At 42.3% G+C, this 14097-nt stretch overlaps 1 protein-coding gene across 6 annotated transcripts in view; it reads right to left on the bottom strand.

Annotated features, from left to right (window-relative positions):
• The window catches only part of ADISSP (adipose secreted signaling protein), a 63907-nt gene that overhangs the window by 16887 nt on the left and 32923 nt on the right, over positions 1-14097 (bottom strand). For 5 of the 6 annotated variants that reach the window (XM_085848031.1, XM_085848029.1, XM_085848033.1 and 2 more), the window contains one exon: positions 7458-7612. In XM_085848031.1, coding sequence (XP_085704157.1) covers positions 7458-7612 — 155 coding nt within the window. Of the gene's footprint in view, positions 1-7457; positions 7613-7956; positions 7988-14097 lie in introns of those variants that run through there. The other variant, XM_085848032.1, reaches the window with a different exon arrangement.

The following is a 14097-nucleotide window of genomic DNA, read 5'->3' as shown; positions in this document are numbered from 1 at the left end:
CTGCAAGATGGCTCAAACAAAGCACAGTTAGCAGCATTCATCAGTGAGGACTGGTGCCGTCATGCTGGACAAAAACTACGGGAAGGACAGACCATTATCATCTCGGGTGGATTCAAAGATCGCCTTCTTGCTCGCCAGATTACCCAGGATGGTGCTATAGATAGGCCAGATTTATCTGCATGACACGAAGAAGCTGACACAAGGCTGATTCTGCATGCAAGCCGAACAGCAGTACAGCGAATAGTCATTGCATCACCTGACACAGATGTTGCAGTCATTTGTATTAATTGCTCATGTTGCTTCATTAACTGCCAAATAAGTTTGGTTTCAGACCGGTGTGAAAGATCATGCAAGATTTATTCCTCTGCATTCGATAGCACAGGAAATTGGTCCACTTGCCTGTCGGCAGTTGCCAGCTTTCCATACCCTGACAGGATGAGACTCCACAAGTGCCCTATCAGGAAGAGGAAAAACAATACCATGGAAATTAATCAAAAAATGCCCATAACGGTTTGAAGGGATAGCTCAGGTTGGATTAGAGCCAAGCCTATCAGATGATGCATTCCACTGTGTAGAATTGTTTACCATTGCCATGTATGATCCAACTACCAGAGTCACTGAAATTAATAAGTTAAGATATCAACTCTTCTGCAAGAAGCAAACCGAGTGAAGCCCTGTCCCCGAAAGCTGATTCACTCAGGCAGCATGCCATGTGAGCATGTTATCAAACATATGTTTGGCGAAAGGCTGTCGTTGCAAAGCCTATCATGCCTTCACCAATTGGTTTTGGGTGGAGCACAGATGATGATGGCCACATTGAACCAGTGCTGATGACCCAGGAGCAAGCACCAATTGCATTGACTGAATTGACAAGATGTATGTGCGACCCAGAAAAATCAGCCTGCCAGGGCAGATGTTCGTGTTTAAAGCAGCAGCTTGCCTGCACTCAAGCCTGCAAATGTGAAGGTGGTAATTCTTGCCAAAACAAATTCTCAGCAGCGGTAGACAATGATGATGCTTCAGACGATGACTTGTCAGAACTGAGTGACTGAGACAGAGACAGAGTAGCTTGACAAACACTTGAATGTCAATATTGTTGTGTGTCATTGACACTATCAGTTTTAGGGTTCCATATGATTTCTGCATATGGGTATCTCAATTTGAAGTTCCATTCGAAAATCCTGCCCTCTACAATTGTGTCTAGCTAATATTTCCAAAGTTATATGGATTCAATTGATCAATTTGGTTTATCAAATAACTAGTACCTATCACTGATGTTGGTTGATAAAATTGTGATTAATTGTTTATGCGTGACATAATCTGGAGATTTGACAAACCTCTGCTGCTTCAAGAAATCAATAATTTTGCAACAATTTGCTGTTATCATTTTTCTCATAAATGGATATTCAGAACACTCTCTCTAGAATGCATGAAATCTCGTCTCGGATACCAGGATCAGAATTGCTCTACAATAATTTATCGCCAAATATCCATACATCTTTTCATTAAGAGTAGATGCAATGCTATGCAATAAATAGAATTCTCTTCGCATATGGACTCCAATGATTACCTATTAACTTTTGGAATTTGTTTCATGTATGATATCACTATTTGCAATACCATGCCAACCATGTCATTCCAGCTCCGTCACGGTGATTAATATAATAAATAATAAAATTATATTTGAGTTAATATAAATGACTCTGTATTTGGTTTCTCTGATGTAATTATCAAAATGTGCCAAAATAAGCATTAACATGTTTTTATGATAACTGGTTGCACCTCTAAATCTACAATGATCACCATTTAATAACATACCCAAGATTAAGTGCGTACAGCCTCATTTAAAGGATTACTAAGTTATGACACTTGAGTACCAAGATATGAGCAAGTTTTTTTTTTATAATGGTGGAATAGGTCATTTTTGACCACCTAGAGAGTTTAACCCTAAATCCAAACACCCTATCATATTGCAAATGTCACTAAATGGGTTTTTGAATCACTGAGCCTAATATTGTAGTAAAGGTCTCAGAAAATTTGTTGCAGCATCATTACATAGGTATATTATGATAAAATTGACATTTTTTTCAAAGGCGGTGGCAGCCATCTTGGAAATATGGCCACCCATTGCCCAGTTCATTACACAAACATGACCATAGGATATCTTTCCCCATATATAGTGGGTATAGCCACAATCATTATCATGCTATGACACTCGAGTATCGAGATATGAGCAAAAATGTATTTTTCAGTAATGGCGGGATGGGCCATTTCTGCCCCCCAGGGGGGTCCAACCCCAAAACCAAATTACCTATTGCATTTGCAAATGCCTTTACATGGTTATTTGAATCACTAAACCTGATTTTATGGGAAACTCCTCAGAAATTAGGTTCCAGCATCATTATGTAGGCCAATAATCATAAAAAAATTAGCATTTTTATCAAATGCGGGGTGGCCATCTTGAAAATATGGCTGCCCGTCACCCAGTTTAGCATGCAAACATGTCCATTGGATAGCTTACCCCTGATTTAGTGGGTATAGACACTGAAATTATCTTCCTATCTTACTCTCGTGCTGAGTAATTTATAAAAGTATGATTTTCGATAATGGCGGCGGTAGCCATCTTGGATCGCCATTTTGACCACTTTAGCAATATATTTTACCACTACATCAGGCCAATTCTTAATGCAGACATATTCTCCTAAACATTGGTACCAACAAACCAAATAAGTACTGTCTGCCGACAAAAAGTCACTTTTTGAGGAGCAGCTACCATACTAACAGATTAGCGACACAATCCCCTCTTCTCTTCCTTACTTCAATCACCTGCCAAACTTCTTTCCTCACTCTTCCCACAGTTCCTTGCCCTCCTTTCTTTACATAATCTTTCTACCATCTCTTCTTTTATCAATTTCAACTTTTTCACACGAGTTTTTTTTCATAATCATTTTTACCCAGAATTGTATTTTATGACTTTTAATACCCCCTCCCACGAGGCAGCGACACGATACACTTTTACATAGAGAGAACAGGGATCCTCTCCCAAACTTAAACCATGGGGACTATGATTTTTTTTAACCTCATAAAACCTTCCCATGCACACTCAGAGTACAACCGCCAGTTTTCAACTCATTCTGTCCAGTGTTTTAGGAATGCATAGAAGTCAAACAAATGCAAACAAACAGACAAACACTTCTCCAATTTGAGTATGACCTGTATCCGAAACCCCAAAATCTCATCAGCTTGTTCTTGTCACTTACCCAACTTATCCACCAAGTTTTGTCATAAGTCGTCCACAACTTTTTGAGATATCATGCCGTATATCGTTTTTGGCCCCATCTCTCATCATACTAAAATATGCCATTTGGTACTTGTCTGTCTGTCTGGTTTTTTGACCATGATACATTCGGACAAAATGAGTGCCAGCATGCTGATATACTGTGTCCGAGTGGTGACCCATCCAGGATTGTGTCCAATAGCCACGAAGACTGCTTAGGCAGCACCAACGCTCTGCACAGAGTATGGTCCCAATGGATGGATATTTATGTACAACGAAAATGGCCACCAGTCTACCAGTCATCCATCTTTAATCAGATCGTAAAATAAAGGGAAGGCTATGTGTATGTCATAATGTACTGTGCTTTTGCCAAGTTTGAACAAAATAGGACCATGCATATCTGAGATGTGATTGGGGACACATTTAAGTAACAAAATGGCTGCCAGTCGGCCATCTTAGATCTGATTGCAAAAACAATGAGGTGCATATGTAAACCATCATTCATTATCTGTTTGCCAAGTTTGAACAACAATGGTAAATGCATGTCCGAGAAATGCTTGAGGACGTGTTCAACGTCGGGTTTTTTTCTAAAACTAAAATGGCTGCCAGTCAACGAGTCTGCCATCTTTAATAAGATTGCAAAATAAAATTAGGTGCCACTGTAAGCTATTATGTACTATGCTTGTGCCAAGTTTGAACAATATCAGACCATGCATGTCAGATAAATTGTTGGGGATATATTTAAGTAACAAAATGGCCACCAGTCGGCCATCTTCTATCTGATCACGAAAAAAAATGACGTGCTTATACAAGACGTGCTCCTATGGTATCCAAGGCCATCTCCACTAATGGCTTGCAGGCTTCCTCTCCTGTCCCAGTCAACGTGTGGCCCTAAATGGAGTTCTTTCATTCCCTCTCCTGTCCAGGCTGGAGTTCATCAAGGTAGTGTTCTGGGCCCTGTTCTTTTCTGGTTTTCATCAATGATCTCTCCGACTCTGTAAAATCCTCTTTATCTCTTTGCTGATGACTCCACCCTCTGCCGTACCATCTGTCATCCCTCAGACCGGCAAGCAGCAGTTTCTTCACTCACTGCAGATCTGGGAAAATCACAAACTGGTTCAACACATGGAACATGTCTTTCAATCCGGACAAATCTCACACTCTCACTATGTCTCTCCGAAAGGAACATTTGGAACCCCCCCCCCCCCATCCACTTTCTCAACAATCCTCCAGAAGAAGTCCTTTCTTTCAAGCTTCTGGGTCTCACTATCTGCCATGACCTTTCCTGGGAAAGCCACATTTCAAACCTCGCCTCCAAAGCCAGTCACCGACTGGGAATCCTCCGTCGTGCAATGTCCTTCCTCGGCCCACCTGAGCTCCTGAACACATACAAAGCTTTCGTCCACAGCTTGATGGAGTACTGCTCTCCCCTCTGGGCTGGTGCTCCTGCCTCCCACCTTTCTTGGCTTCACGCTGTGGAAACCAAGGCATTTCAGATCATTGGTATCTCCCACATTGAGGCTGAGTCTTTGGGCCTCTCACTCCCTCACCGCAGGCAGGTCAGTGGTCTTTCTGTCTTCTACCGTCTCCTCTCCGGTCTCGCCTCCCCACCCCCCCCCCTTGCTGTGTCTGGGATTTGACCCCACCACATTTCCGCAGGGCGCTCAAGGTCTGTCAACAACCTCCTTCTGGTAAAACTACCAAAATCACTAATCACTGCTCACCTTCACTCTTCCATTCCTCCTTTTTCCCTGCCTTTGGAATAAACTCCCTCACTCTGTTCAATCCCATTCTTCCCTTCAGGCCTTCAAAACAGCTGTTCACCACCACCACCTCTTATTGTCCCCCATTCAAATCCTCGATCTTTTCTACCCCCATTAATCCACCCCAAACCTACCTCCTTCAAAATCTCTGCTTTCCTTCCTGAAAGTCCCTGTAATGTCCATCTTGTATACCCCGTGATCCCCGCCCCATCCCTCTCCCTTCCGCAGATCTCCTAATGTCTCTGTTCCCCACTGTTTTGTCCTTCCCACTCCCGCCCCCCTTGTCTCATGCCCCCTTACTGTGCGTTGTGTGTTTGATCCCATACGAGCCTCGACAAGGTATACAAAAAAAAATAAAAATAAAAACCCATCATTCATTATCTGTGAACCAAGGTTGAACAACATCAGTAAATACATGTCTGAGAAATGGTCGAGGACGTGTTCAACATCGTGTTGTATTTTTTACAACCAAAATGGCCGCCAGTCCCCCGTCTCATCGGATCGCGAAACAAAATGATGGGCATCGATATACCATCATGTGTTGTCTTTGTGCCAAGTACAAATAAAATCAGTCCATACACGTGTGAGATATGGTTGCGGATGCACGCACGCACATGAAAATCGAGACCAAATTCACAAGCCCACGTTTTGGACGAAGCCCGACAGGGGCTCATGAAGACCAGCTTTTCACTTTCCTTCTTCACTGTCTGCAGCAGTTTCATAAAGTCCTCTTTACTTTCTGCCAACAAAATGGTATCATCAGCAAACCTTAGTGCTTTAGTTGTTGATACATCTTTCTCCCAATCCCGACTCCAGCATCTCTGTCATCCAAGTTATATTTTTGGTCAAAATTATTATAACCACAAATTAATTGGTCAATTCCGTTCAAAGATAATGGCATGATAATAGTTATCAACACGGGAGGGGGGGGGCTGGTAGGATAACTTAGAGCTCTGCACACTCTCCTCTAAGCTGTCTATCCTGGGTTTCAATCCCGACCCAAGTGTCATCCTGGTGTCATTCCTTCATCCCAGTGTTTCACAAGCAGGGCGATTCATCAATGTGTGACATTTCTCGGATGGATGTTAAACTGGTGTCCCATCTCCCAGCATTAGGTGGTGTCCTTCACAAAGAGTACGTGAGCTTTTGGTGGTACTCGGAACAAATGACAAATACCTGCCTTAACCTTAGTCAAATGTCAGGTCCAGCCAGCAAGTTTGTGAAAGACTTAGACTAGGCTTCCCCAGCCAACCCCACAATATTGTAGGAATAATTATGTGGGTGAAACAACAAGATCAACACTGTATTAACAACCTGCCATCCGCATGGTGCATATATACACATGCTTCCCCCCCTTCTCCCCCTCCCCCCGCCTAACCCCCTCTCCATAGGGAGTGGGTACATGAGTCTCTCAAATGTGAAGAATCACTTTAATATTTATTCTATTCAGATCCATAACCTTTTGAGATATCCTGCTCACAGAAAGACAAACAAAGGTGAAAACGTAACCTCCAACTACCTTAGTGGCAGCGATAGTAAATAGACCCACAACATTCCCACCCCCCCACTCCCAAAATAAACAAAAACAAAGAGGACATCGAGGAGAATGAAATTGAAGGAAATTGAGAGAGGATGGGGGGAAGGTGGGTAAACGGCAGAGAGGGAAGGGGTGAGTGGTTATGGACAGGAATGGTGGGGAGGGATGAGTGTTTATGGACAGGTATGGTGGGGGTAGGGATGAGTGGTTATGGACAGGAATGGTGGGGGGAGGGATGAGTGGTTATGGACAGGTATGGTGGGGGTAGGATGAGTGGTTATGGACAGGATAGTGGGGGGTAGGGGTGAGTGCTTATGGACAGGATAGTGGGGGAGGGATGAGTGGTTATGGACAGGTATGGTGGGGGTAGGGGTTATTGGTTATGGACAGGTATGGTGGGGAGGGGTGAGTGGTTATGGACAGGTATGGTGGGGAGGGGTGAGTGGTTATGGACAGGTATGGTGGGGAGGGGTGAGTGGTTATGGACAGGTATGGTGGAGGGTAGGGGTGAGTGGTTATGGACAGGTATGGTGGAGGGTAGGGGTGAGTGGTTATGGACAGGTATGGTGGAGGGTAGTGGTGAGTGGTTATGGACAAGTATGGTGGGGGAGGGGTGAGTGGTTATGTACAGGTATGTTGGGGGTAGGGGTTAGTGGTTATGGACAGGTATGGTGGGGGTAAGGGTGAGTGGTTATCGACAGGTATGGTTGAGGGGGAGGGGTGAGTGGTTATGCACAGGTATGTCAGGATTCCATTGTGATAATTAAACAATGTTTTTTTTAGGGAACCATGGAATTTATACAAAATTATATTTATTTGCATTATTTGAACAAGTCGGGATGTAATAATGCAGGGGCCAAAATATCAAAGCCAAACCAACCTTAACCAGGTAGTTTCCATCCTTGTCCTGCATCACCGTCACCACGGAGTCATGCAGGGAATTGTCAAAGTGCACATGGCCATGTGGATCTTCGTGCCCCATTTTCTCATTCTTGTCCTCCACAAAATGCACTCCTGCATGCTTCACCTGCTTCTCTGTGTGCAAAACACACAGACACAATCCGAAGGTCATTATCCAGCACATCATAGACATACAAAAATAGCACATAATACATACAGCAGGGTCTGCTCCTGCCTGCGTGAACATTTCTCACTCCCGAATGGTACTTTAGAACAGAAAATGCTGTTGAACAAGATTTTCTATCGGTGTGCACGTTTGTCCTTTGTGCATCAACATGCTTGTTCTGAAGCACAGGCACAAGAATGGCTGTTTGACCACTTGTCTCTCGCCAATCCACCTGTGTCCTTCTTCCCTTCACTTGCATGGGGTATAATAGGGGTCTATAAAATAGTGCAAATTCAATGGATATAATCATCACCACCACAGATGGACATTTTCCTGTTGCTCCTGCAGCCAAACAGACTTGTAGTTTATCCTCAGACAATGTATATTGTATTGCCAAAGCCATAAATTTGGAATTGCTGCCAGATCTGTTCGACTCGATTGTGGACAATTCAAGTTCAAACTGGAATTAGGACATCCTTATTTGGATTTTCCCTGGGAGGAGGGATGAGGGGGCGGAGGGAGAAGGGCAAAGCTGTGTCATCTGAGCTTTGTCACAGAGAAACCAATCCAACGTTAATGGCATTACTAAAAATAGTGACATCTACAGAGAGGACAAACAATGTTCCATTTGTAGGAAATTCACGCGTCTCCAAATGTACAATAAGCTCCTTTTAAAATGAATAATAGTTTTGATAAAATTTGACAATATAATTCCCAAAACAAACAAAACAATCTTCAGAATTATTTATTCATAACATTTTGAGATATCGTGCCATGTATCATTTTCAGCTCCATCTCTCAATGGTGAAGATTCACTTATAAAATCCTAGTATCTGGATCCAGATCTGCATAAAAATCGAATCAACTCGTCCTTATCACAAACCCAAACTTTTCAGCAAATTTCATCTGATTCCATCCACAACTTTTCGAAATATCCTGCACACAAACAAACAAATAAACCAATGTCACCCGCAGGGTGACCCGTATCTTGCCAAAAGGTGACCACGTGTGACTTATTTAAGGTCACACTGAGGTGAACAGAGCTGCTATCCACCAGGAGCGACTCCTTGAGGAATATCTGCCTACGAGAGATTCCGATGAGAATCGTTCTACAGAGTAACCATGAAAAATATGCTTTTGCCTCATAACGTCACCAAATGATGTCATAATGTCTCAAGCTTGACATATCTAGAAAGCACTCATCGAGGTGTTCAATTTGAGGTACTACACGATATGGTTCCTAAAACTTGAAAATTTGACCTTGGGGTCAAATATGTTTGACCTGAGGCGCTAACCATGAAGGTCAAGGCCAATCGCCACCAAAAACTAATCAGCTGAGCGCCAGACCATGAACTATATTCCCATGAAGTTTGAAGACGATCCGATCAAAATTACTCAAAAAATAAGGGTTTCGTCGACTCCCCTGGTTTGCGCCAAAGTGACCTTGACCTTTGACCTTGACCTTCAAAATTTTGTGCACTGAAAGGGACCTCTATAGGCCTCTGATATGCGAAGTTACAAAAATTTCCAATGATAACTGGGCTCTGCAGAATTTTTTATATGTGATTACAGACAAAAAAAAAAACCCCAAAAAACATACAAGCTGACTAACATATCTTACAAAACTTCGTTTTGGCAAGATAACAAACAAACAGACAAACAAACAAACAGATAAACAAACAAACACACAAACAGACAATCAAACAAACAGTGGTGAAAATATAACCTCTGCCCACCTTCGTTGGTGGAGGTAACTAGGAATTCAATATTTGAACAAAATAGTTGACAGTCGCCACTTTTTACCTCCACTACTGAAGGTGAAGGAGGTTATGTTTTCACCCCTGTCTGTTTGTCTGTCTATTTATGTGCAGGATATCTCAAAAAGTAGAGGACGGATCCAGATGAAATTTGGTCGGCAGGTTGGGTGTGTAACGAGGACAAACTGATTATATTTTGGTGAAGATCCGAATCCAGATCCGGATCTGATATATTTTTAAATGATTCTTCACCATTGAGAGATTGGGCCAAACCAATGTATAGTACGATATCTCAAAAAGTTGTGGACAGATTTGGATGAAACGTGGTGGACACGTTGGGTGTGTGACAAGGACGAATTGATTCGATTTTGGTGAAAATTCGAATCTAGATCTGGATACGAGAGTTATTTAATTTTTAAAGTGATTCTTCGCCATTGAGTGATCGGTCCAAAAACCATATATAGCATGATATTTCAAAAATGTATTCAGCTCGATGTGTTCTCGTGGATCAAGCAATGTGAGGAGGAGGTATGCGCTCCACCTAGTGCCCTTCTTGTTTCTTTTTTGAAATCCAAAGGTTCAATAATACGTGTTTCACATTAAATGATTAAAGGAAAATCCAAAATGCGACAGGAACTTTAAAAACAATAAGAGGAAGAAACCTTTGAGGAAATTAATTGAAGCAAAATTTGATGTTTTCAGTGTCAACAGATAAGTTAAATAAATAAATACATACACAAACTAGAAGGGCACTCGGTAGAGCGCATACCTCTGCCACACAATGCCTGGTCCACAAGTACATATCAGGTCCAATACATTTTTGAAATATTATCCAAGATATCATTTTTACCCAATCTCCTAATGGTGAAGAATCATTTAAACAATTATCAAATCCGGATCCGGATTCGGATTCGGATCTTCACCAAGATTGAATCAATTCTTCCTCATCACACGGCCAACGTGTCCACCAAGTTTCATCCAAATCCGTCCACAACTTTTTGAGATATCATGTTATATGCCGTCTTTGGCCCTATCTCTCAATGATGAAGAATCATTTTAAAAATTCTACTAGCCAGATCCAGATCTTCACCAAAATTAAATCAAGTCTTCCTTGTGACACGCACAATCTGTGCACAAAATTTCGTCCAAATCCATCCACAACTTTTTGAGATATCCTGCAAAGAGACAGACAAACAGACAAACAAGACGTCATGCAGAGCACGATACTTGCAAAATCTATAAAACAAATTTTACCTCAAAAATAATTGGCTGGTTGAATTTATTGAAGAAATATGCAAATCCTCTTCAAATTTCAAGTCAATCAGATGAAAATTGAGGATTTTAGAAATACCACATTAGTTGTTGACCTTGGTCTATGTTAACCTTTTCATCCATGTTGACCTCAAAAATAACTGGCTAGTTGAATTCAGTGACCTGAAATATAAATCCTCTTCAAATTTCAAATCAATCAGATGAAAATTGAGGATTTTAGAAATCTCAACCAAGTTGTTGACCTTTGGCCTATGTTGACCTTTTGGTCTTTGTTGACCTCAAAAGTAGTTGGCTAGTTGAATTCAGTGACCTTAAATATGAATCCTCTTTAAATTTCAAGTCAATTGGATGAAAATTAAGGATTTTAGCACTCTCACCTAAGTTGTTGACCTTTGGCCTATGTTGACCTTTTGACCTCAAAAACAATAGGCTTCTTCCTTATGACAAACTCTACCATCTGGTGAAGTTTAGTGTAAATGGGTTTACAATTGTGACCTGTCGGCGATAGACATACAGACAGACAGACAGACAAACAGACAGAATACAAAATCGACAAACCAATATACTTGAAAAATCTTCGATTTTGCAAGTAACAAACACACAGAAAGGGGTGAAAACATAACCTCATTCACATTCGGTGGTGGAGGTAATGAATAATAATAATAATAATAAACTTCTCGAAAATGTAATCTAGATTCAGATCATTACACTGAACAACAAATTTCAAAAATTTTTTTTTACTGGAGATGTGTAAAGTGATTAAGACTAATTTGGGTACGCTGATTTCAAAAATCATAACCGTTTTGCTGTATCACGTCAGGATTTTCAGGAACAGAAATATTCCCATTGCCTAGAAGTCAGGATTTCAATGAAATTTACATATGTCTTTAACATGTCTATTTCGTACAATTGTTGTTTACTTGTGTTATATTTCTTTCTTTCAGATAAAGATGAGTAGGCGTTCCTGTACCAATCATCCTGACAACTTCTGTTATGTCTGTGGTCGGTATACCAAAAAAGATCAACAGCGAAGTATATCTACAGCAGTGAAAATGAAGGCCGCCTACTTTCACTACTTCGGGTGTAAGGTGGGGGACCAAGAACAGAGCTGGGCACCACACATCTGCTGCACAAGCTGTCACACAACCTTGACTCAGTGGTTTGTGGGCAAGCACGCGAGCATGCCATTTGTGGTGCCCATGATATGGCGTGAGCCGCAGAATCATCATGATGATTGTTATTTCTGCTGCACAAGCATCGCCGGCTTCAACAAGAAGAATAAAGGTCACATCAAGTACGCTGACTGCGTCTCTGCTCGTAAACCTGTGCCTCATGATGACGAGAACCCCGTTCCAACACCTCCAGCTGATCAGAACATAGCCGTAAGCAGTGGTGAAGAGGATGGTGATGATGAACCTTTTGAACCCGACACTCAAGAATCACACCTTCTGAACCAGGGAGACTTAAATGATCTTGTAAGAGATCTCTCGCTGTCAAAGGCGAAGGCAGAGCTGCTTGGATCAAGGCTGCAGCAGTGGAATCTACTTGAACCTAACACCAAGATATCCTTGTTCAGAGCACGTCACAGAGACATGGCTGAGTTCTTTGAGATGGAAGACACGATGACATTCTGCAGTGACATCAACGGTCTGTTGAAAGAACTTGGGTGTGATCACGATCCTGCAGACTGGCGCCTCTTCATCGACTCGGGGAAGAACAGCTTGAAGGCTGTTTTGCTCCACAATGGCAACGAGAAACCATCAGTCCCACTGGCTCACGCGTTCGGCATGACAGAGACCTATGAGACTATGCAGCAGCTGCTTGATTCCATCAAGTACAATGACTTCAACTGGCACATCTGCGGAGACTTGAAAGTGGTGGCGCTGTCGTTAGGGCTGCAGTCAGGCTACACGAAATACATGTGCTTCCTTTGTCTCTGGGATAGCAGAGACGACAAGAATCACTGGACGAAGAAAGATTGGGAAGAGCGAAAAGAGCATGTACCTGGTCGACACAACGTGAAGCATGTCGCCCTTGTCGACCCAGCCAAGGTTTTCCTTCCACCACTCCACATAAAGCTCGGCTTGATGAAAAGTTTTGTACGGGCAATGGATCTGAATGGGCGTGGGCGTGGGTTCCTCAAGGAAAAGTTTGGCAACACCTTGTCGGAGGCCAAGATCAAGGCTGGTGTCTTTGTTGGACCGCAAATCCGACAGATTATGAAGGACGAAACTTTTCCGACAACTCTAAACCCCAAAGAGCTGGCAGCGTGGAGGAGCTTCATAGCTGTGACGGACAACTTCTTGGGGAACGAGCGCGCGGACAACTATGAAGAAATAGTGCAGCAGCTGCTGGATTCCTTCAGGAAACTTGGCTCCAGGATGTCCCTGAAAATCCATTTCCTACACCAGCACCTGAACTTCTTCCCTGACAACTTGGGAGCAGTCTCGGACGAGCACGGCGAGCGATTCCACCAAGAGATTTCACTCATGGAGACGCGTTACCAAGGGCGGCACAACCCGAACATGATGGGCGATTTCTGCTGGTTCCTGCATCGTGAAACTGACACAGAGCAGCACAAACGCAAAGCCAAATGCCTAAAGCATTTTTAATTACATTCTAGTGGAGTTTTTCTGTAATTTCTATAATTTTGAAGCATTCATGATGAAATAAATGAATAAATGAATTTTTGTAAATTTCATTGAAATCCTGACTTCTAGGCAATGGGAATATTTCTGTTACTGAAAATCCTGACGTGATACAGCAAAACGGTTATGATTTTTGAAATCAGCGTACCCAAATTAGTCTAAATCACTTTACACATCTCCAGTAAAAATTTTTTGTTGTTCAGTGTAATTAGACAAGTCTGTAAATTCAGTGTTTGCAGGAATTTTCTCAGTTCGGCAAAAAAGGAGATCCGCTCCTCATGTTTGCTTGGAGCGTACGCATTGAGAATTGTGAACTTGACCTGGTTGATAGAGAAGGTCACGGAGGGAAGGTGTCCATCAATAATACTCATAAATTTAAGGCAGGACGGATGGAAATGTTTCCCTAAGACAAACATGATGTCTGCCTTCGACGTGGAGTTGTTACTGAAGAAACATTCCTTGTCCATTTTTGTCGCCACTGAGCCTGAACAGATCGGACAGCATGGGTCTCTTGTAACAAAGCCATGTCGAGACCGTTGACCTCTACCAACTGTTTAATTTGGATCTTGCGGAGCGGACTCCCACCACCATTAACATTTATTGTTCCAATCTTGAAACTGGCCATGAGGAAAATTATAGTTTCTAAGAATAAGATCAGAAGCGGGATAATTGATTAGAATGCCTTTTCGCCTTGGCAATCAGTTTTTTTAAGCGGTGACAGTGTGTCTGGTGGAAACCGAATAAGTCCGGCTTACGTATGATAGCCTGAGCACACTG

Source organism: Eptatretus burgeri, chromosome 12 (assembly GCF_056783735.1).
Source record: "Eptatretus burgeri isolate ZD-2024b chromosome 12, Ebu_testis_v1, whole genome shotgun sequence".
Taxonomy (NCBI): domain Eukaryota; kingdom Metazoa; phylum Chordata; class Myxini; order Myxiniformes; family Myxinidae; genus Eptatretus; species Eptatretus burgeri.
The sequence above is the reverse complement of the archived record's forward strand: the minus strand, read 5'-3'. Positions and strand labels throughout refer to the sequence as shown.